The 21,840-nt window shown below is 36.6% G+C and overlaps 1 protein-coding gene across 1 annotated transcript in view; it reads left to right on the plus strand.

The window, feature by feature from the left end:
* The first annotated feature begins 3,727 nt into the window (after positions 1-3,727).
* LOC107186955 (adenylate cyclase type 6) overlaps positions 3,728-21,840 on the plus strand; it is a 47,719-nt gene continuing 29,606 nt past the window's right edge. The window contains exons 1-5 of the mRNA XM_015574928.1: positions 3,728-3,808; positions 11,483-11,743; positions 12,443-12,601; positions 16,526-16,739; positions 17,913-18,220. Coding sequence (XP_015430414.1) covers positions 3,728-3,808; positions 11,483-11,743; positions 12,443-12,601; positions 16,526-16,739; positions 17,913-18,220 — 1,023 coding nt within the window. The remainder of the gene's footprint in view (positions 3,809-11,482; positions 11,744-12,442; positions 12,602-16,525; positions 16,740-17,912; positions 18,221-21,840) is intronic.

The following is a 21,840-nucleotide window of genomic DNA, read 5'->3' on the forward strand; positions in this document are numbered from 1 at the left end:
TTAGATTATTATAAATTAATATAAATTATTACAACAATCACAAATAATAAATTCCTTAAACATCCATCCTCCAGGGTTTATGAATAAAATAAATCTTCATTAATATTACCCACTATGTGGCGTTAATTTATAAGTGTCAAGTAAATTTCAAAATTATTTAGACACTCTTTATAAATTTGTAAAAGGAAACTGATGTTATGACCGGTAATTCCTGGCTAGAAAATTCAGGTGCACTTTACGGAATAAATTCTTTAAGAGGACAACCACGATAATGGGGCTATCTGGGAAAATTTTAAAATATTTTCCCTGGCTTAGGGGGTGGGAATTTATCTGGAAAATTTCGGGGATGGGCGAAAGTTTACCGCCCACCACGAACTTCGACCAACCCTTGTTTCTGAGCCTGAGAAACGGCCGGAGGGTTCACTCGTAAGGTGTCTGCGTGAATCGTTATCGTTACTTTCGTTGCTTTACTGCCACTAATTGGGCCAAACGACAGACTTTAATCCCCAATTACACCCCCGCCCCCCCGGCGAGACCTCGAGTTTTACATAATTCGTTGTAAATGGTGGTATTCATTCATCTCCATGGTCGAATAAAATTGGAACGATCCTAATGTGATATCCATTTATTTTTAGGGAAAATAAAAAAAATGTATTTTAGATTAAACATCCTGTATTGCACAATTTTTATTCCTTTTTGTTAACAAACTGTGTCTATCAGGGTACATTTTAAGCAATACTGTCTCTCAGGCACTTGTCATTAAAACTATAAATTTTGTTTATTTAATATAAATATGAATCTCTAATAATAGATGAGTTTATGTCCCTATTTATTAATTTCGAAAGAAAGTGAATCGAATGATAATATTTACCAAAGATTGACGAAAATGTTTGGATCATATGGATCGTAAAAGTGAAAGTGAACCACGTGATAGAATATGGGGACGTTGTCTACGACGATCTGTTCCACCTGGCAGATGACAGCCGTCAATTTTTAAAGCGTTCTTTTACTTCCGGTCGCTATTCATAGTGCCTCGGTCGTGGACCTCGGTACACGATCACGTGGAATATAAATCGCAGAAGCCTATAACTTTGTGAAATATCCCTCTAAAAATTACCCTGAGATTCACAAATGAAATTTACCTTAACCAAAAATTATGTAGACAAAAATACTTGAATGAAACTGAAAAATACCCTTAGAAATTTTTTAGTATAGACAGTCAACGGAATAACAAACAGGGAAAAATAAACAAAAAATTATAAAAAAAAATGGAGAAAAATATCCAGGAATTGTAAGATGCATTTACAAAACAGTACCAGCAATCGTTTTTAATTTTATGTCAACTGTTAAGTACGAAAGCAACAATAAACGGTTGAGAAATATCAAGGAAATCCTCACAAAATAGAGAAAAATATCCAGGACTTTCAAGATTAATTTATAAAATAGTACCAACAGCGACTTATTTAATGAAAAAAAATATCAAGAAAAAGGTGAACCCAAGAGATTGCAAAGATAATTCTCCCAGTGGTGATCTCGACCATATTTCAGCCGGAAATAGAGAGAAACCGTCCCAGACGAGGAATTAGCAGACTTTTTCCCACCGTTATCAATAATAATTCGTGATTTCCACGAACGAAAAAGCAACTGAAATGAGAATGAAGCTGTTCAAGAAAGAATGAACAATCTTGGGGGTGAATCGAACGGGGTGGCCAAGAGATCGAGGAGATCCAACCGTGGAAAGAAGGATTTTTCGATATCGAGTGGCGGCGGAGCCGAGTCGACGTCGAGAATTTTCGAGGGCTATGAAAAGATTCCAATTTGTCCTTCGTCGCCCAACGAGCGTTCCACGACAGCCAGTGGAGGGAAAAAAAGAAACTGTGCACCCGAAGGAGGATCTATTCTCGTGGATCGCGAACACTCGACACGCTCTGCCCCTTTCAGTCGACTCGACATTCGCGACAAATATTTCTGTCTATTTCCTTATTCGATTATTGGACGATGATTCGTCCATCCTAACGTAAAATTTGTCATTTATATTAGTAAATAAGAAAGGAGAATAAAATTGGGGAAGTATATATTTATACTATCCCTTTTAGAAATGTTCTTTTAAAATTAAGAAAAATAATTTATTACATATTTTAACTCATAATATGTCCCATAGTTTTGTAGATATGAAATGTATACACATGTGTACATTACGACTCAAGTGAGTTCAGAACATAAGAAATTCAAATTTATCAGGAAAATTAGGATAGAATTTGTAGAAATATAATTTTGTAAAAATATTTCCAGTACCAATAAGTTTCTTATTATCTTAGGTTTAATTCTTTATGAAATAGTGATGTTAATTAATTTGTATGAATAATATATTTCAAAGGATTTAAAGACGTTTCAGAATGCCCAGAAAACAATGGAATTTTGTAAAACTATATGCTCCAGGCGTTTTATATTTACAGTAAGAATTGATTTTTTTTTTTTTTTTCTGAAATTGTGATGTCAATGAACTAGGACATAAACATAGAGAAATTTTCAGGAATATATTTCGAAAGTTCTCAGAGGGATTTAAAGCACCTGTAACCATCTCCATTGAACAAACAATATGCTATTATAGTCCATAGTGTGTACGTGAGTGCGCAAGTCGTCGACGGTTAAGGAGGAAAATTGAAAATAGGATGATAGAACGCGATACGTCGCTGCGTTTTCAGCGTTCTACGTCACACGAAATTACTTTCACGCCCAAGGAAATTTAATTCACGGAATTCCAGCACTTTTTAGGAAAAACATCGTTTTAACATCCTCTGATTTGATCTATGCAACTCAGTAAACCCCCATGAATTTCGCATTAATCCTCTTACACGGTAAATTATAAATTTGTAATTTAATAAAAATTAAAATACTCCGAAAAATTTACTTACATTCACCAAACATATTGTTTTCAATTTTTTAAAGTCATTCAAGATTCAGGAAAATGTTCAACATAAAAACCCTTATTTAACGTAATATTTTTAATTTTTTAAAGTCACTCCAAATGTAAGAAAAATATTTACAAATATTAGATCATTATTAAAGGTACATCCATTTGATTAAGAATGTCTACCTTATAGTCTACACGTACTACTAGCTTCACGGATGCAAAATACCAATTTGCTTCAAATCTAAATATAATGTATATTTTGTACAATAAATTGTAACACCAACAAAAACAGACATCAATTGTCCACAAAATAACATATAACAACCGATCATAGTACTACTAAATTACCTAAATTATTGCAAAAATATATCCTAATAATGTCCAAGAAATTCTCTGCAAGATTTCGCCATCAAATTATAATAAAACGAAATAGTATCTTGGCTCGTGTTCTTTGTGAAAGAACCTAAAAAATATTTCCCAGTTACCCGAATCTACCGTTCGCCATACACACACACACACACACACACACACACACACACACACACACACCTTTAGTAGCGAATTAAAAAACAGCGAAAAGCTCTCCTGGTCTTGAGATGAAAAACGGGAATAATTCCTCGCGGCGTCGAGCATCGCGATTTTCTCGAGAAAAACTCAAAGACGAAGGGGAGAAGAACGCGACACCGTGGAAACACGTGAAGCTTGAAAATATATTTTTCTGCTTGGCAGGGGGAGCATGAAGTAGATCGACGGTGTTCCATTGACCCGTAGGGTTTTTCACCAGCGAGACAAGGAAAAGGAAACAGGACCGAGATGGACAAATGCGGGGTTGAGTTCCCGAAGCACGAGTGGAGCCACCGACTGAGCCTGCGTGCCAGCCGAAGGAGCCATCAGGTAATTACAACAATGACTTTCGAAATACTTTTATCCACGTTTACGAAGCTTAGGGATATGTAATTTGATATAATTGGAAAAGACGCGTTAAGTCGACATTGGAAAATAGCTTTAAAGCATGGAGGACGAGTTAACTCGTCGTTGGAAAATGTGTCATTTATGGGGAATGACGATTTAACTCGTTATTGGAAAACGTGTCATTAATAGAGAACGACGAGTTAACTCGTCAGTGGAAACCACCTTCTCAGTAAGACGAGTTAATTCGTCATTGGAAATGTGTTCCTGTATCACGCACAAATAACATTGTTGGTGGATGAATACCCCAGTTAACGGGTCAATAAAAGGAAGAACAATTCAGAATTGAATATTCAACATAGAACAATGAATGTAAAAAATAAGGATTAGGTGACGTCGTAGTTGTCTGAAGGGAAATCTCGCACATGGGCCTTTAGTAAGTTAGAACAGAAAGTAGCTGTAAAATTCGCGTTGGTAAAAGCGTTGATCGACGGAGTCAAATAACCCCAGAGCCTTCGATGCCCGGTGGTATCGATCCCCCGTTCTCTTATCTTGTTAGTTCTTTTCGCCTGTGAATAATGGACGATTTACCTGGAAGTTTTCGAGGAGCTTCCCATCCCGAACAGCTTCAACGAAGTTGCTATTGCAACGGGTATGAGTGGTGGGATGATCCAGAGTTAGGTCGTGGAAAGTGGGTCGAAGAGTCAGATTCAAGGGACGTAGAAACTATGGAGAACTGCAGATTGTTGGTTCAATCGAGAAAAACTATTGTTATTGGGGATATGAGTAAAAACATGAACAATGTGTCAGATATGATTAATCATGGAACGCTGAAGACATTTATTAGGTCAAATGACACCCATAAGAAAATTTCAAATAAAATATTCCTGAAAGAACAATTCTGTGGGTGCATAGGAACTGGAAAGTTAATAAAGTTATATGGTATAAGAAAGTATTTGCAATATCATTTCCCTTTCAATTAGTGTGTTGCGAATAGAGAGAGAAGTCAATGAGGACTAAGAATTGATAAGCGGTGGCTGGGCCAATTGTGACCCATAATAGGATATCACAAATTAATCCGCTAATTGCACAGAATGAATTGTACTAGTAAGAAAATTTGAAAATTCGTTGTTCATAGAAGTATCCGTCTTTGAGTACACTAGATACTGAAATATGTTTCCATTATGAATATAACAAGATTTTGCTACGCGAATTTCAACGTCAATGGAACCAAGGATCAATCAATTTTTCAGGATTAAATTCAGGAACCAGCATCACGATGTTGTTGGCTGTCCACGTCACCGGCTATTCAAAAGGGCTATGCAACAACGCAACTCATTCATTATTCACGAGTTCATTCTACCGGTAGAAGCGAAGAGTCACACGTTATTACATCGGCGGCGTCCACGAATTACGGGGCGAGAAAGAAGCGATAATCTTGTTAAAGCGAAATTAAAATCGAATCCATCCCCGGGGCATAAACATCATCTGGCTTTCGCGATGAATTAAATGATCGATACGCCTTGACTCGAGGCTGATCAATCCTGAGATTTTTCAATTTGTTAAGTGATCAAACCTGATTCTGTCATAATTGAAATGAATGGAGAAATGCCAACTTATTCTTCTGTACCAACCTAGCAGGCACAAAGCCATCCATTCTGACTGATCCATATAATGTTGATCTATAGATCAATAATCCATAGATCCTTGATTCGTAGATCACTGATCCATAGATGATTGATCTACAGAACAATGAACCACAGAATAATTTATCGATTTATGGAACACTGGACTATATAATAAATAAAATATAAATAATAATAAATTCAATTAAAACTATGAAAAACCCCGACGACAGATGTCATCGACTGAATTCCCTTTAAATAGAATCAACAACAGAAAGGGTCGAGAATAAATTGCTCGAAATTAAATCAAGTACATCTTCCCCAATTTACTATCCAATTAATCAGACAACCGAGTTTGCCTCGACACTGAATTCCAAGGACCACTGCACACTAATTGCATAAATTTTCTTGCTCGAACTTCAATTAAAAACGTAACACGATAACTCTCCAGCGCCCTGATTTTTCCAGTTGTCGAATAAAAGAAAGGGAAACAAATAGAGGTAAACAAAAACAGTCCAAGAATCGCTCTCACGGAAAATGGATTATTCGTTCGGTCAAGCGGGAAAACCTGGTCGTGTGGGAACCACGGTATTTAAAGCAAAATTTCGGTCGACATTACGATAGAGAGGATTCCCGTGACGTGTCACCGCATTGTTTCAACGAGCAATTATTATTGGTCGAATTCGGTACGAAGCAACCGCGAGATCGGTGAACACCGAACAAAGCTGTGTGCGTGATTCCACGCAGCCGAAAGAATTGAATAGAGAGCTTAAGGTTTAAAGCCGTGACGGTGATCGTACAATGGTTTTAGTGCCACAAAGAGCAAGCAGATTTGTATTACGTACGTTCAGAGAATAACAGGATGTACAAAATAGTACAATGTACTGAAAGGTACTCACCAAGTAGGATAATTGTTATATAATTCTGCATTATTACTTTATTCGATAATCTTGTTGAATTCCATATCATTACTTTATTTCATATTGTTATTTAATCCCATATTAAGAATTAATTCTCTATATTTCTATTCGATTCTAAAGCCATATTCCTATCTAATTGTGTATGATTTTTTTCTGAATTAATATGTAATTCAATGCATAATAATACGATAAGTAAAACTGAAGAAAAAGTAAATACGTATTCGCTTAATTAACGATCTCAGCATTTAAAGGAACAATCCAGAGTAATTATGAATGCCAATTTTTTAGAGGAATAAAATATAATAATATTTTTAGAATGAATATGTATTTAACGTTATCATTTGATAACAGTAAGGGATGGAACGTGACCTAATAACCCAGCTCGACGATGAAATTGAATGCAACGACGCGACGATGGAAAATGGGAAAAGTAACTTTTTGGTAGGTTAAGCGGAAACGTGTTTAAAGTGATACCGCGAAATAGTTTGAAAATTTGTGCCAAATGATACGTTATCAGACTTTCCACAGTGACAAAGAATTCATAGATCGTGACGATGGTTTCGAGTGCTTTGAATTACCGAGCCCCAGTCATTGACGAACGATAAGGGTCGTTCAAATCGTCGAGGTATTTTTGGACCTGCATCGCGACAGGTGAATAAGCCAATTTGGACAAAATAACTGAAAGCAATAAATATACTATCGACACTAAATAATTAAATACTATATAATATTCTAATATAATTAGGACTCAAGGTTATTAATATAATTAATAATGTGTTCTGTAATAATTTTATGTGCAAACGTTTTTGCAATATTTAAGTGCATTTTTTATTTAAAAAAAAAAAGATGGTGTCGAATATATACAGTATGACTACCTGAAAATTTCTATTATTTAAATAGTTATTTAATTATTCGGTGTAATAATCATCCTAATTGACATTGATTAGATTAGATTTTAGGAAGTGTTGAAACATCACCTTTCTGGCCCGGAATTCTCACAATACACAGAAATTACAGACACCATATCCCTGGTGGCATTTGCTCATAATTAACGTCCCATGATCATCAATTTCGTGTAATTAACAAGGTGGCAGTTAGCCAGAGCAATATATCGATTTACAAAATTAACCTCCAATGTCGCCATTAGATTCTCTGCATTTCATTTCGTTCGTGTTCGTATAATGGCAAAGGAGATCACGATAACCGACCATGGAGTGAAGTACAATTGAATTTATTCCACTAGTCGAATATTGAACAAGCAGTGAAACTCCTCCCAATTGAATTTCATTCAACTTCCAGTGTCATTAAAACTGAACACGAGTTTCGTTTCCTATTCCCTCCACTTATACTAACAATTTACTACCCTAAATAATTATACAATTCGATTTTGATATAAATAATCACATGGAAATAATTGATAATCATAAAAACAGATATTTACAATTACATTGCTATTGTGATTTCAATTTTGCAATCAGATTACACTTCGCCTAACCCTGCTTTACAGTGTGTTTGTGTTTTATTCGTGTAAGGACAATATTACATGTGGTATAATTGAATTTACTCTACTTTTGAGTGTTTTGAGGACCATCAGATTTATCGAAATTGAAAATCATTCAATTTATAGGTGTCATCAAAATACTGGATGAGTTTTGTAATTTCCTCTCGGTATCAATATGTGTTGATTTGTGTATATTGTGTTGGTTCGTACGTGTTTGTGTGCCGAGATACGGTTTGGCTAGCGAATCTGTAATCTAGACACGCTTCGATAACAGAGACTCGACTAATTTATGCGCGACTCGAATCAGTATCAAGTTTCACGATACTGTGTGCCAAGTTCTGCGGTTTAGGGGCCAGGTGTCTCGAGCGAACTACTAACAAGGTAACCGAAACTTTTGCTACGTGTGAATTCCGAGACATTCGAGAGGTATTAGACGCAGTAGAAACAATTTCGTCGAGAATTATTCACGTGAGATCCAATGTTTCGCACCTTCACGATCATTGGTCGTGCATTCTGTCCAGAAAAAAAATTAATTCTTCGATAGTTACGACACTAATTAAACAAATTCGTTATAAAAAATGTACTAGTAAGAGTAATTCATTAATTAAATATTTATTCATCAAATTATCTATTTCTTGTAGTAAAATTAATTTTTTCAATGGCGACAATCAATTACCTCTATATAGAAATAAAGCTTAATTCACGAGGTAAAGTTACGGGATTAATTCAAAGAATCTACAACAATAATAATTTATACCGATTTAAAAAAACGAAATTGATCTTCAAATTTTCACCCCTCAAAACCAAACAAGTTTTGTCTGAAACAATTTCTTATAAAATGCATCCTGTATAATACATGAGCAAGTAGTAAAAATAAACTTTCTTAAATCTTTGTTTAATTTTTCTGAAAATAGTCGATCGACCAATCATTAAATTCCACTAAAGAAAATCTAGGCAAGTAAGGTTCCAAACACGAGAAAGTCGAGCACGAAAGACAGTTAATTTCTCTCAGAAGGAATTTCCAGGTGGACAACAGCTCTTCCAGTTGATTTGAGTACACGATCGGAAATGACACGCTTTACGAAACTTTATTGATCGGTTGGGCAGAATTAATGAGATCCCCTCGCTGCCTGGTATGATTGCTTCCGTTACGGGAAGAAGATCTCCGGAAAATGTTCTGAACAAGACTGAACGGATATTTGCGTTCCATCAGGCCGGTCAGTTGACACGAGATCGAAAAAAAAAAGAAAAGAAGTAAGGAAAGTGCTTCGATTCCGAATCTGTGATTCTGTCATTATGAAGGATAATTGAAGATATATAGTCCTTAATAGACTCTGTGGATAACATACAGGTGATTGTGATATAGATACCATTGTTGAATTCATGGATCATTTTTTGTATGAGTTGATATCATTTTTTTGAAAATTGGGATGACATCAGGGGCACAAATTAATTAATAAAAATAGGAGTACTGATATTCTACTGATTTTTGAAATTAATTTTCTATCAACTTTCTATTAATCTGCTAGGGCGATGCTTGGGTACATCTTGACCAGAGTTTTAATCTTTAATTAATTTATCATTTAGTTTATTTAAATCCTGATCGATAATACCTGGGTCTATTTTGACCCGAATTTTGAAAACGTAGTTACCATATAATTTAATTAATTTCAAAAGATACTTATTACAATATTTATAACACAACTGTTGTTTGTTGACGAAGAAAATATTACTTCCCAAAGCCTTAAAAAATGTAAATTCTACCTTAAACCCAGAACCACTCAGCAATTCGCTTGACCCTCCGCGACACGAATGGACAGAATCAATAATCCCCATCGATAATTCTCGAAAAAGACTTCATGAATAAATTCTATTCACACGATTCATCTTCAGATCCTCTTTAGTTAAATCCCATCACCAGGAATTCTTCATCGAATCAGAAGGTCTTCTTGAAAGTCAGCCCCAACACAGTATGGAACATTCTAATTAATAATGTTAAACGTAATAAAAGACAAGACCCGGATAAGCCACTATGACGATCGCAAGAAGGATGCATGGCACAAAAGGGTCCAGGATGTAATTAAACATTAAAGGGAATCAAGTGCAATCTCAGAGATACAAAGACAAAGGAGCTTCCCCAGTATCTAATTAATACAATCCAGGATCCTTTACACAAAAATAAAAAAAAAAAAAGAATTCTCAAACGATCTTCCCTGGGGAGTCTCAATTGGAAGAAGGCAGACTAGATTTCTGTCTCCTAATCAGTCGAAGACACCCATCCTACCAGTCTGGTGTGTCTTTTCAGACCGACTTCCTTTTCAAACGAGTCCATATCCACGTGGGAATCGTTCCAGGATATTTTATTAATCCTGTCTTGCTGATGGTGATCGAGAAACTCGAGAATTTTCTGTTATTGGAAATTTTCGAACTGGTCTTCGAGACGACCTCTTCAAGAAGATTCGAATTTAAAATTTCATCCAGCAAGTATACAGACACACTTCAACTCTCTGATGGAAATTCTGATGGGACGTGTGTTATATACATGGTCGGGCTTTTAATTCTACTTTATTTCAATGAAACGAAATTATTCTGGCTTTAATAATATTTCATGAAGTCGGAAAATCGTTCAGGATATTTCTGGCCTCTGTAGGGATGAATTTTTCAGAGATGTTGGAATATGAAGGCGAAGAATAATTTCCAATTAATTCTCCACAGGCTCGAGGTATACTATTATGTTTTCATTGCAGAGGTTTTACCTCGTGTGCGTAGAATAGAAACAGTGGAAATATGGAATCAGGTGAAGAGAATTGTCAGAGGTGAAAATGTAGCAGGTTTATAGAGATTTCGAGATATTACGACGAGGATAATCGTGTAGAATTAAAGGAAAATATGGCAGATTTGTAGATGGACATAAATTGAACTAGGACAATTTAAGATCTTGGGAACCTAAACACTATTATAGAGTGGAAATATCCACGCTTCCTGATCTTATCATGTCGCAGGTGACCTAACTTTAGCTAGAATCGCAAATGATTTAAGTTACATTAACTTTGTAGATGACCTAAGTCAATTTAACCTCTCAGATGGCCTGAATCAACTGAATTTTGTGGATGACATAAGTCAACTTAAGTTTGTACATAACTTAAGTCTACTAAAGTTTGTATATGATCAAAGTCAACTGAAATTTATATGCATATAACCTAAGCAAACTTAAGTGTGATCGCACATAACTAAATTTAATCTAGAATCACAGATGACTCAAGTTCCATTAACTTCGCAGAAGACCCAATCCTACATATACCTCAAACTCCTTAATGTCCCCTAAATCCTCGAATGTTTCAAACTAACCACCACAATACCCTCAACGTACAATACCCCGAAAAAAAAAAAAACGAACAGCAACACCATCGATAAATCCAACCATACAATCTCAGTGTATCATACCTTCGAGGACGGATATCGTCCATTTGAACGGAACAGAAGCTCTTACATCACAATCAACCCTAGATAAACCCCATCGTCACCCCCATCAGGATCAATAACGCGAATCCACTGTATACAAACCGAAACGTTCCCTCGATCTTCAACCCCTTATTTTTCTCCCGATTTCTAGGGCGAGGTTGCCAACAAACCGGTAACCGGATCGGTGAGAAGCACGAGACGATGGGCGAGCCTGAGACAGCACGTGAGCAACAACGAGGCCGGCAAACCGAGAGTCGAGCTGCTCCTTAATCCGTCAGGATCGAGGTCCTCGACGCCTTCCTCCCAGCCGCACACACCGAACACACCCCGTACGCCCCACACGCCCATCAGGAAGTCCAACTGGGAGGTGATCGAGCACTTCACCGGTGCGCCAAGACCCTCCATTATCACGGTGAGTCGCGTCGAAAAGATCGGCACGAGAACAAGGACTTAACACTAGAACTACCAAACAAGTCAAAACGACTTGTCAGTACAAGTCTCTTACAACGATGATTAAAATTTTATAACATTACATTTTCTTGGAATTTTGCAACTTTTATCACGATATGAAAGTGAAGGAATTAGTCAATTTATAAATTTGTAATTTCTCAAAAGTTTATCATATTTATCGACCGATCGAAATACACGTGCGTTTATCGTCGGTTGTTCTAGTGTTAAGGGGAGGGGGTTCTAAGAACGTAATATTCTTGCGAATTTTTTGTAAAAAAAAAAAACATTGTTGAACAGTTTCGTTTGAAATTTGTAGGGTTGTTTTATTGTAGTTCTAACTGTTAATTTAAATTTTAGCGATCAATCAAAAACAGAAATTGGCGTGCAACCATTTTTCGATGTAAAATCTATTATTATTCCCACTCTAATAAATGTACTAGAAATGTATATTCACAGAAATATACAGTCACAAAACTAGTAATTATGTGATTTTGAGGTAGTAAGGAATATGTCGAATTAAGTGCCATTATCAGAAGATCCCTAAATGTCAGTTGATTAAATGTTTCACGAATACGTGAACGATCTGATATCATTGTGGAACATTTGAAACCTGTGAAAAGGGTAAACGTTGATTCAACGAGAATCTTGAAACTGTCCACAGATGGGCAGGGGCTCGGAAGTTGGGGTCGGACTCACAACCGGACGGGAAACATCACAGGAAACCGCCGTGAACACGTCGATAACACAACCACCGAGGAAATGTGCTCTGTGTCGGTTTCTAAACTCGCTATGCGCATCTCACCGCTTCAAAAACTTGCAGGTAATTCGAGAAAATATCCCATGAATGTTTTTGGAATATTTATTATTAAAATTTATGGCTTGAACTCGCCGACCATGAAACATTTAACCATCACAGTAGACTATAATTGATAGACTAAAATTGTAAATTTGCAAAAACATCCGCAGTCTAGAATTATTAAAATTCCAATTTAGTAGATAATAATTGACACCCATCTAAAATCTAAAGGTTATGAAAATGAATAACTATACTATATTTTATCCCAACAAGTTCGACACAATAAACTTGGTTGAGTCTTATATTAAACATAAAAAATGATATTTGATACAAAAAGTTTGATTAAATATGAAACGTAAATAATGAAATTTAGGGAAACTTTTATCTGCCAAAAAACTTCATCAACCCATGAAATATGTACTTTAGTAATTTCTTTTTGTTTAGAACATCCTGTAGTAATTATACCACCGTTCGAAACCTGATAGTAATCCTGCAACATTATTCCCATACCGGTTCTTAGCTACGCCTGCCTAATCCGTTCTACGTATCCGACTTTGAGGACGCTGGATAGTCGTTGAGGAGCTTCTATCAAGGCGGTTGGCTTGGCTTCCTAATCGAACCTTCAGAATATCGGATAATTCCCAGTGCATTGATCCAAACGGAGACTCCATTGTCTGATTGGCAGTATAGGACCGCCAGGAAACCTTTGTCCAATCGCATGGCGTGAAAATTAAATTCTGATTCATCGACGAACGCTCACAGACTCGAATTGTATAACGTAATTACTCGAGACACTTTTAGGAAAGACCATTCGACTGGACCGGACAAAAATAAATCTTCTGAGCAATCGTCGACTAATTAGGGGATCCAACCTTTCTCTGATTAGTCAATGATTGACGTGTATAGAAAATGTTCCCTCTAGTACTAAATTTAGATGTCTGATGGTTCATTGCAATTCGATTGAAAATAGAACGAAACTCGACATTAAGAATTAATATTATCAGATTGGATATTATGTGTGCTCACCATTCTATTATACCTGATCTATATGAGTACTATAGAAAAAGTAATTTGAGAATCGCTTGAACAAAATTTGAGTGAAATATAAGGACGGTTTTGAACTTAACCTCAGTAAAATACTTAACTTAATCTGAATAAAATATTGAGTTTAATTTCAGTAAGATTATGAGCTGAATATGTGTAAAGTATTGAGTTTAATCTGAGCAAATTTTTAGGCTCGATTCGAATAAAAATTTGAACATAATCTGAGCGATGTTTTGAGCTCAACTGGATTAACGTTTGAATTTAACTTGAGTAACGTTTGGGTATAATAATGCCAGTATTAAATCCCGTAGAGCACCATCTGCCCAACTCTGATAATAAATGTGCCTGAACAAAGTAGTGTTTTTTCTACCAGAGCCAACTGTCACTGTCAACGCGTCCTCCTGATTAACGCCCTGCCATTCAATCTTCCTGTCGACGTATTCTCGCACCTCCTTTAATTTTAGTACTCACTAATTCCGACGTTCCAAAGTAAATTTAAACTCCGCCTGTTTTCGTTGTTTTTTTTTTTTTTCGTTTCTCTTTTTCCCGTCGCTAAACTATCGAACCTCGAACCCGAACACGATTTTAAACACGGGCAGCCGAGGCTAAATTAATCCTAGCGCGCCGAACAAAATAGTCGCCGAGTGACGAGCAAAAATTGGAAAACTTTCGTCGATAAACAATGAATAAACTAACTGCCAGTAAAACATTCGCTGGTTCAATTAATCAAGCTGGAATCTACAATGATCCGGACTACATTCTCGAGGAAATTCCACAGTTTTTTCAAATATAATGACAGAAATTTAAAACGTCCATACTAATGAAGCCAAGTTAACATTAATAAATTTTGTTCTGTACAAGTAATACCTGGAAACTAATTACAAATCGTGAAAGAGAAAAAAAGGGAAGACTTACATAGTTATATTTTAGTTAATCTAGTTTGCTGCAGATTTCGATAAATTTCAATACATTCCAATAGATTTCAGTAGACTTCAGTAATCTTCAATAGACCTCAATAGACTTCAGTAGATTTCAGTACTTCTCAGTCACTCTCACTTGATTTTACTTAATTCTAGTTAATGCTAACTAGTGTAAAAAATCAAGTAAAAAAGTTCAAAGAAGTATAGATACCCCAATTTGTGTCTCTACGGTGAAGCATAAAGTAATTGTGGCTCGATAACGCGACCATACACTCAAGGACGGATAAATTCGAATCGTGGATAGTCGTCCGGAGCAATGCACGCTGGGTCATAATAGCGGATGAGCCGCGCGGTATCGTTGATCTTCAGCTCCATAATCGTGATTCCCGACGTATCCTATAACGCAAATCTCAGCTAAGCCAACCTGACTCCATTCCCACGCTCCTGGAGATCCAAGAATATCTTCTCCCAAAGGATCTAGCTTCCTTCATTCAACGCCACCCTATATTGCAACAATGTAGTATTCTTTTTGTTGAGAGTGACTGCAATCTTGACAAAATCCAACAACAACGAACGATAAGAAGCAGTCTATCAAACCGTTTGGTATCAGAAAAAAAAAATGAAAATTTTAAACAAGTAATTTTATTTACAATATATTCACTAACCCACTCATTGCATCTTTTTGGTATCTTGTACAAAAATGTTGTCGTTTTTCATAGAATCAAGAACATGAAACCATTTTAAGATTATTTAAAAACATTCTTTACAATACTTTGTCCTTTTTTTTGTTTACTTTGTTAAAGTAAGGGTCTAGTGTAACAAACAAGTGGTGGTAACATGACACAAGGATAATTAAATTTCCAGAAATATGGTGAAATAATAATAAATTAATTCTCCCGCCATTAGAAGAATATCGCTGGATCGTAAAACGATCGATGAGAAGGATGAAACCTGGAGCAGGCGTGTACCAATTAATTTTAATTAATTTATTCGCTCGAGTGTGCACGATATCACTGCACTATGCAATTTAATTCGCGAACCTGCTCTCAGAGATGAATATTGTGCCCCACCAACCCGCAAGGTGCAATGTTTCCGGGAATGTTACAAGGGACGCATTGTCTCGTTTCCGTGACGCCATTGTGCAGGTGAGCTGCGTCGAGTTATGGGAAAATGTGTCTTCTATGATTTAAACAACCATTTGCAACCCGTCTACCAGAAATAATTTTCTAGTAATTTTACTTCGACTACAAAGTACCTGATCAATAGATTGCAGATGTTTATGCAAATTTATAATTTTGGACATTTGTATGTAAAGAAAAACGAAATTGAATAGAACCATGTTCGCTGGACAATGGGTTTTGATATGTTGAATACTGCTAATTTATACTAGAATTTATACTTTCTTACATTTTGTAAGTCTGGGAACACTATAAATGCATAAATATCCACAATCTAGTAATTAGAAATTTCTATACACAAGGGTGTCCAGCAGAAAAGGATCTAAGGTTCTTAGAGCTCTCCAAGAGGAGTGGAAAATACTTAATCGATATACGCTCTAAAATCGATCTTTTCAATGAAACACACAGAAGAGTTGTTTTCATAATTTTGTACAGGTGATCGATATCTTGCTCTCATTTAAACACAAAATTACATTTTCAAATATTTTCTGGACCCTGTTTTTCGAACACCCTTTATAAGAATATGGGTTACAATCTCCTTAAACGATATTCTGAAAATTGACAAAACTAGGAACTAACAAGAGAATTTTCATACCAGTGAAAATTATTTATCATTATTCTCAGTGAAAGAATTATTTTCTCGCAATTATTATTAGAGGGATTATATTTTTTACGACTGTCAGAGAAATAATTACTTTCTATAATTATTATCAAAGGAATAATTACTTTCTTCATCGTTATTTTCTCGGGAAAAATTGTTTTTAACGAGTGACAGAATACATGTTTTTTCCCGTCATTATTTCCAGGTGGAAATGCTGTACCAAAGATACTTCCTTCGAATGAACCAGAGCAACATGACGCACGTACTGGGCCTGCTGGCGGGACTGGCACTAGCTCTGGGCGTTCTATTAATTCTGAGACTAATTCTAGAAGATAATCAACAGTTTCTAGTCATGCTCGAGAGGCCTGAGAACCTTTCACTAGCTATTACACTGGTTCTCTGCATCGCGGTATATTCTGGTAATTAAAAAATTAATTTTCATCAATGTTACTTTTGAATTCACGATCTATAATAATAAAAATAATAAGATACAAATAACACAGAGAAATCGATACCAACACATTTAAATTGAATCGAGAATGTATGCTACTTTAAGCTATATCTCCAAGTGGATAATGCCAGTGTATGGTCAGACAAAAAAGAAATTAAAATTCTCTATACAGGGTAAAACAAGAAATTTTGTATAACATTAAAATTTTTAATTTTTCGACCCATGTTTATTAGGAATTTTTTTTCATCATTTCGCAAGTACTATTTGTCCCAGAAATTATGAACTTTTATTTTTTGTTTAACCCTGCAAAAAATATCTTCCTTTATCTTTGTGTAGAATGAAAATCACAATATCAACGTTTTGGATAACAATTAATGAACAATTGTCCATTAAAAATATACTTCGCTTCTGTATTCATAAAAATACAGTAAAAATTGTAAAAGCCCCAATTTATACAGATGATATTAATACTTTGATAGTTGATGTTGCAGTTCATTCGCTATTTCCTTTGCCTTTCACTTGGAAATACTACTTAAAAAAAATTTCGCCATATCAACCCCCCCACGAACGATCGAGAAAAACCTAAACGATAAATCCACCTCTGTTCCCACGATCGTCCCCCTAGTGTCGACGAGACAAATGAAATAAAAGAACGTCGGGTGGAATTATCAGCACGAACATATCGAAACAGACACGAGGGCGAAATAATCCCTCGAAGCAGAAGCCCGTAAGCTTCTTCTTCCGTCTTCCGTTCCCTTCCACGACGGTGACAAAGCTCGGCCCATTTGCCGACGGCTCGAAAACGCGCGTCGCGATCGTTTACACGGTGGAACCAGCCGGATAAAAATGGCCCGTTATCCGGTTTCCCATGGTGGGCCATCGGGGAAAATGGAATCGAACGGTAACGGATAGTCGTCGACGGAAATTCTCGCCATTCGAAACTGATGATCATCCTATAATAGTAGTATTACTTTAACTGATAGTTGAGAAAACAGTTAAAGAAAATAGTGTGAAATTTCACAGATTTCATTTTGTAATGGTGAATATTTTATCTATTGCCTGCCATTTACTTTTCATAAAGATCTGAATGCCTGGTAAATAATTTTCAATAGAAATCCGAACACCCAGACCTTCGATTTTTCAATACTAGTATGCTTGACTTATCCTCAATTTTTAATATGGCTGGCCGGAGTCAGCGGTATCATCCTGGTGACTTTACTGGCCCTACAGGTGGCACTGAACATACACCTGGCCCTTGGTTCCAAGGAGCATCGAAGTGGAGGACCCCTGGCCGCGGCCTGGGCCGTCTGTTTCTTCATCTACATGGCCTACGCCCTCCTTCCGATTAGACTGCGTTACGCCTGCATCGCGGGATTCATTTTCTCCGTGGCGCACCTGATCGGCGCGTTCGTCCTCTACCCCTCCCAGTACCCGGCCATGATGGAACACGTGAGTGCTGCTACAAATGACTACTAATCTTCGTTTCGCGTGTCACGATAATCAAGACGAAATCGTTTATTTATCGAACCCGTCCACCTGGAATATAATTGACCGGCCAATGGTAGCACAAAAACTACAATTTTTTAGACGAACACTTCGAATCAGAAAACCTCGGCAAAATGTATTTTTGATCGAAAGAACCTTTAGATTACTGGTGACTATTCAGACTCCTCATAATTTATCGTCTGGAAACATTGGTGACAATTCAGAGTTTATCACTTTACTATTTGGTAGCGTCGTTTCTTATTATTCTACTGGGCTAATAGTCAGAATGGGGACTATAATGATAACAAACTTCCAAAATAGTAATCGCGGAATTATTGCGAACACCAGAGTGCCTAAATTTCTAAATAAAACCCCCAAAGGTAGACTACATTGACTATAAACCCCGAAAATAGTCAGCACGGAGTGACTTTGAACTCCAGAGTGTCTAAATTACTAAATAGAACCTCTCGAAAGGTAGACTGTAATGACTACAAACCTTCAACAATTTCGAAAGGACTATCCTTCATACGGAGATCGTTCCCTGTAGCAGAAACTATAAATATCAAACCTATTTACGAGCCACCACGGATAACGCTCCCGATGAAAGTCTGACGCGGAAACCATCGGTTTCCCAACAGAATGTTGGAAGAGCCTTTTGAGAAATTTGAATACCATGACTCCCCCGGTTATCGCCTCCGACGGAAGTTTCAATGGGCGAACGAGATGAGAGTAAACCATGCACGGAAGCGTCGGTGTCAGTAACGACGCGATTATTACACGCGAAACCGTTGCCATCGGTTCTGCGTCGTTGGGTATCACGACACGAGGAATAGGAACATGCCCGCCCTCAGGTACAACCCGCCGTATATCGTGTGTTAATAATAGACCGTTGGATCAGGTGTAAGACGAGGGCTGGAAGAGAATCTTGCAGGGAACGGTTACAGTCTTGGTCTGTTCCGACGGTTCGTTGATAACGACTCCGTAGTCAACGATCTAGAACGATGCACCGTGAAAATTGTATGCCGTCACGAAGATGTGCAGATATTAATACGATGGTTCATGGAACACACAAGACAGTCCGCATACTTTGAGGAAATTCTGAGCAGGCACTTGGAAATTACGTACTGTTGCCTCTGTGCAGATTTACACTCGTGGGGGAAATTAAATCGAGGATTACGATCCTGGTTAAAAGCATCATTAAGCAGCTGTTTCTTTACATTGGCATGCGACTATTGTAGACATTGTAAGTAGAGAAAGTTTTGAGGAAAGTATAATTAATTGTACTGGGTTACCATGAAAATTAGTACTCCTGGAATTTCTGACTATTCAATATTAGTATGATTGCCTGACCCTCGATTTTTAACGCTGATCTGGTTACCCGACTATCGGCTATCGATACTGAACTGATTACCTGACCCCCGTTAAGAGCACCACTGTAACGAAAATATAAATTTGACTAAATACCTATTTGTAAAAAATTCTGTAAAGAATTTCCGTTTTGCGTTTTTAAATTTATGACTATTCGAGAGATTTTAAGAATTAATATGAATCGATATAACTTTCCTGATTACCACTAATCATAAGCATCGATGTCCACTTTAAACGTTACTATTTAAATGTTATTTAGCAATTGTTTCTGTGTCTATAACAGAACTTATCTGTGACTCGACTTGTTGACTACAAAAAGTCCAAAGGAAAGTGTATTATGGTTCCTAATGTGAAATAGTATTACCATAAAAATTAGTAGTTCAAGAATATGTATGTGACTTTATTAATGATAATAATAGGGTTCTACGTGCAGTACAAAGCAATGCAATACAACAAGGTGACTGAACAATGATTTCTGTTGGTACATTTGTACGAGGTATCGACACGTGTGTTGTATTTACGAGATAGAAAACAATTGCGTTTCGTTTCATTAAATTCCACGGACGCTAAATCTTCGAGGTGCGACTGAACGAGCAACAATGGCCGAGCGAACTAGTTAACGAGCTACAAAGCGGCCTGGCCTAGCCAGCACAACGATCCAGGGGATTATTAACCAAAACTCTGTGATCGATACAGGGGCAGGATATAGAATATGAATAGAAGATACCAACCTCGATACCGTGGCTACCGAGATTCGCGTGCATAGCAAATCATGGTGGAATTATACCAAACAGTTCCGATACCCATAATTAAAATAAAATAACAATTCTATATGAACGATTACGAATAATGGGATCAACGTTATGGTTTCATTTAGGTATTTTCCTCTGAAGACAACTGTTCAATACCATCTAGTCTTAAACGAGGAAAAATTAATCTGACCATTCTAATTCAATAATTAGAATAAAATAAAAATTCCATATGAACGATTACCTACACTAAAATACCAACTAATTCCTTTAAATGATCTTTTACAAAAGTAGAATATTCTTGACAATGAAGTCAAATAAATTTGTCCCTTGTAGTTCAATAATTAAAATAAAAGAACAATTCTATATGGACGATTACCTATAACAGAATATCGACAACCTCAACGATTTCAGTGAAATATATCTTATCCGAAGATGAATATTTTTCCGAAGTCGTGCAATTACGGAAAAATAAATTTTCCGGTACAATCGACCTAATTTGAACGAAACGGAGTCCTCACGGTGGCGTGGACCCACCGAAATTACCGTACATTGAAATTGACGTCTAATTAGCGCGAGTTGCATTGCTCGAGCCACGCTAGCTGATCGTGTTTTGTTCGATTAATCCGGGCCACCTTTGTCCCGGAAGGTTTAACCGTGTCAAAGGGTAGAATTGCTACGCTTCCAACGTCCTCCTCCCTCTCACACGAGGACAAATGAGAAACTGCGGCGACACGACGCCTCCGCGAAACTCCATTTTTCAAGCCGCCACCCCCAGAGCCAAGAGTCGCTGGAAAAATTTCAATTCGCTCCCTCCCAACTTCTACCGCCTGAATTATTCAATAACTGTCAGTGGCAGAATTTTCGTGAAAACGAGTCTACAGTGTATTAAACCGAAAAGAAGAAACTAAATTTATAGTGGTGATATCATGTGGTAAGTTATACAGTGATACCATTGGTGAGAAAAATATTGGGTCGTTGGAAAAGTTTTGATGGATTTTTTCGGAAGTGATGCGATCGATACAATTGTGTTATAATATCATGTGTCGAGAACAGACATTGTGAAAAATATTTATAATTTGTTCGAGGAAGGTTTTATATAAATTCCACTCTATGGTAAACTTGTAAAATTAAGTTCCATAACAATGATATTCGAAAAATTTGTTCATTAGAATTAATATACTCTTTCAGAACAAAACCCATGAAAACTTTTCCACTCATCTAATATTTCGATCGAGTGAGAATTAATGGGACGTAGGTAATTAATTGCAGAATATTATAAATAAATTTAAAATTGAAGAAGCCTAGAGACAGAAAATTATTGTCAAAATATTGATGGTCCTGTTTCTATCCTTACAGAAGAAATAAAGGGAATTCATTTCACGCAGAATGGTAGAAGATTCCAGTCGAACTTATAGTGGTGATGTGACGTTAGAGGATCGTCGATACACCGCAGGGGACATATGC

Source organism: Dufourea novaeangliae, unplaced genomic scaffold, assembly GCF_001272555.1.
Source record: "Dufourea novaeangliae isolate 0120121106 unplaced genomic scaffold, ASM127255v1 scaffold96, whole genome shotgun sequence".
NCBI classification, from domain to species: domain Eukaryota; kingdom Metazoa; phylum Arthropoda; class Insecta; order Hymenoptera; family Halictidae; genus Dufourea; species Dufourea novaeangliae.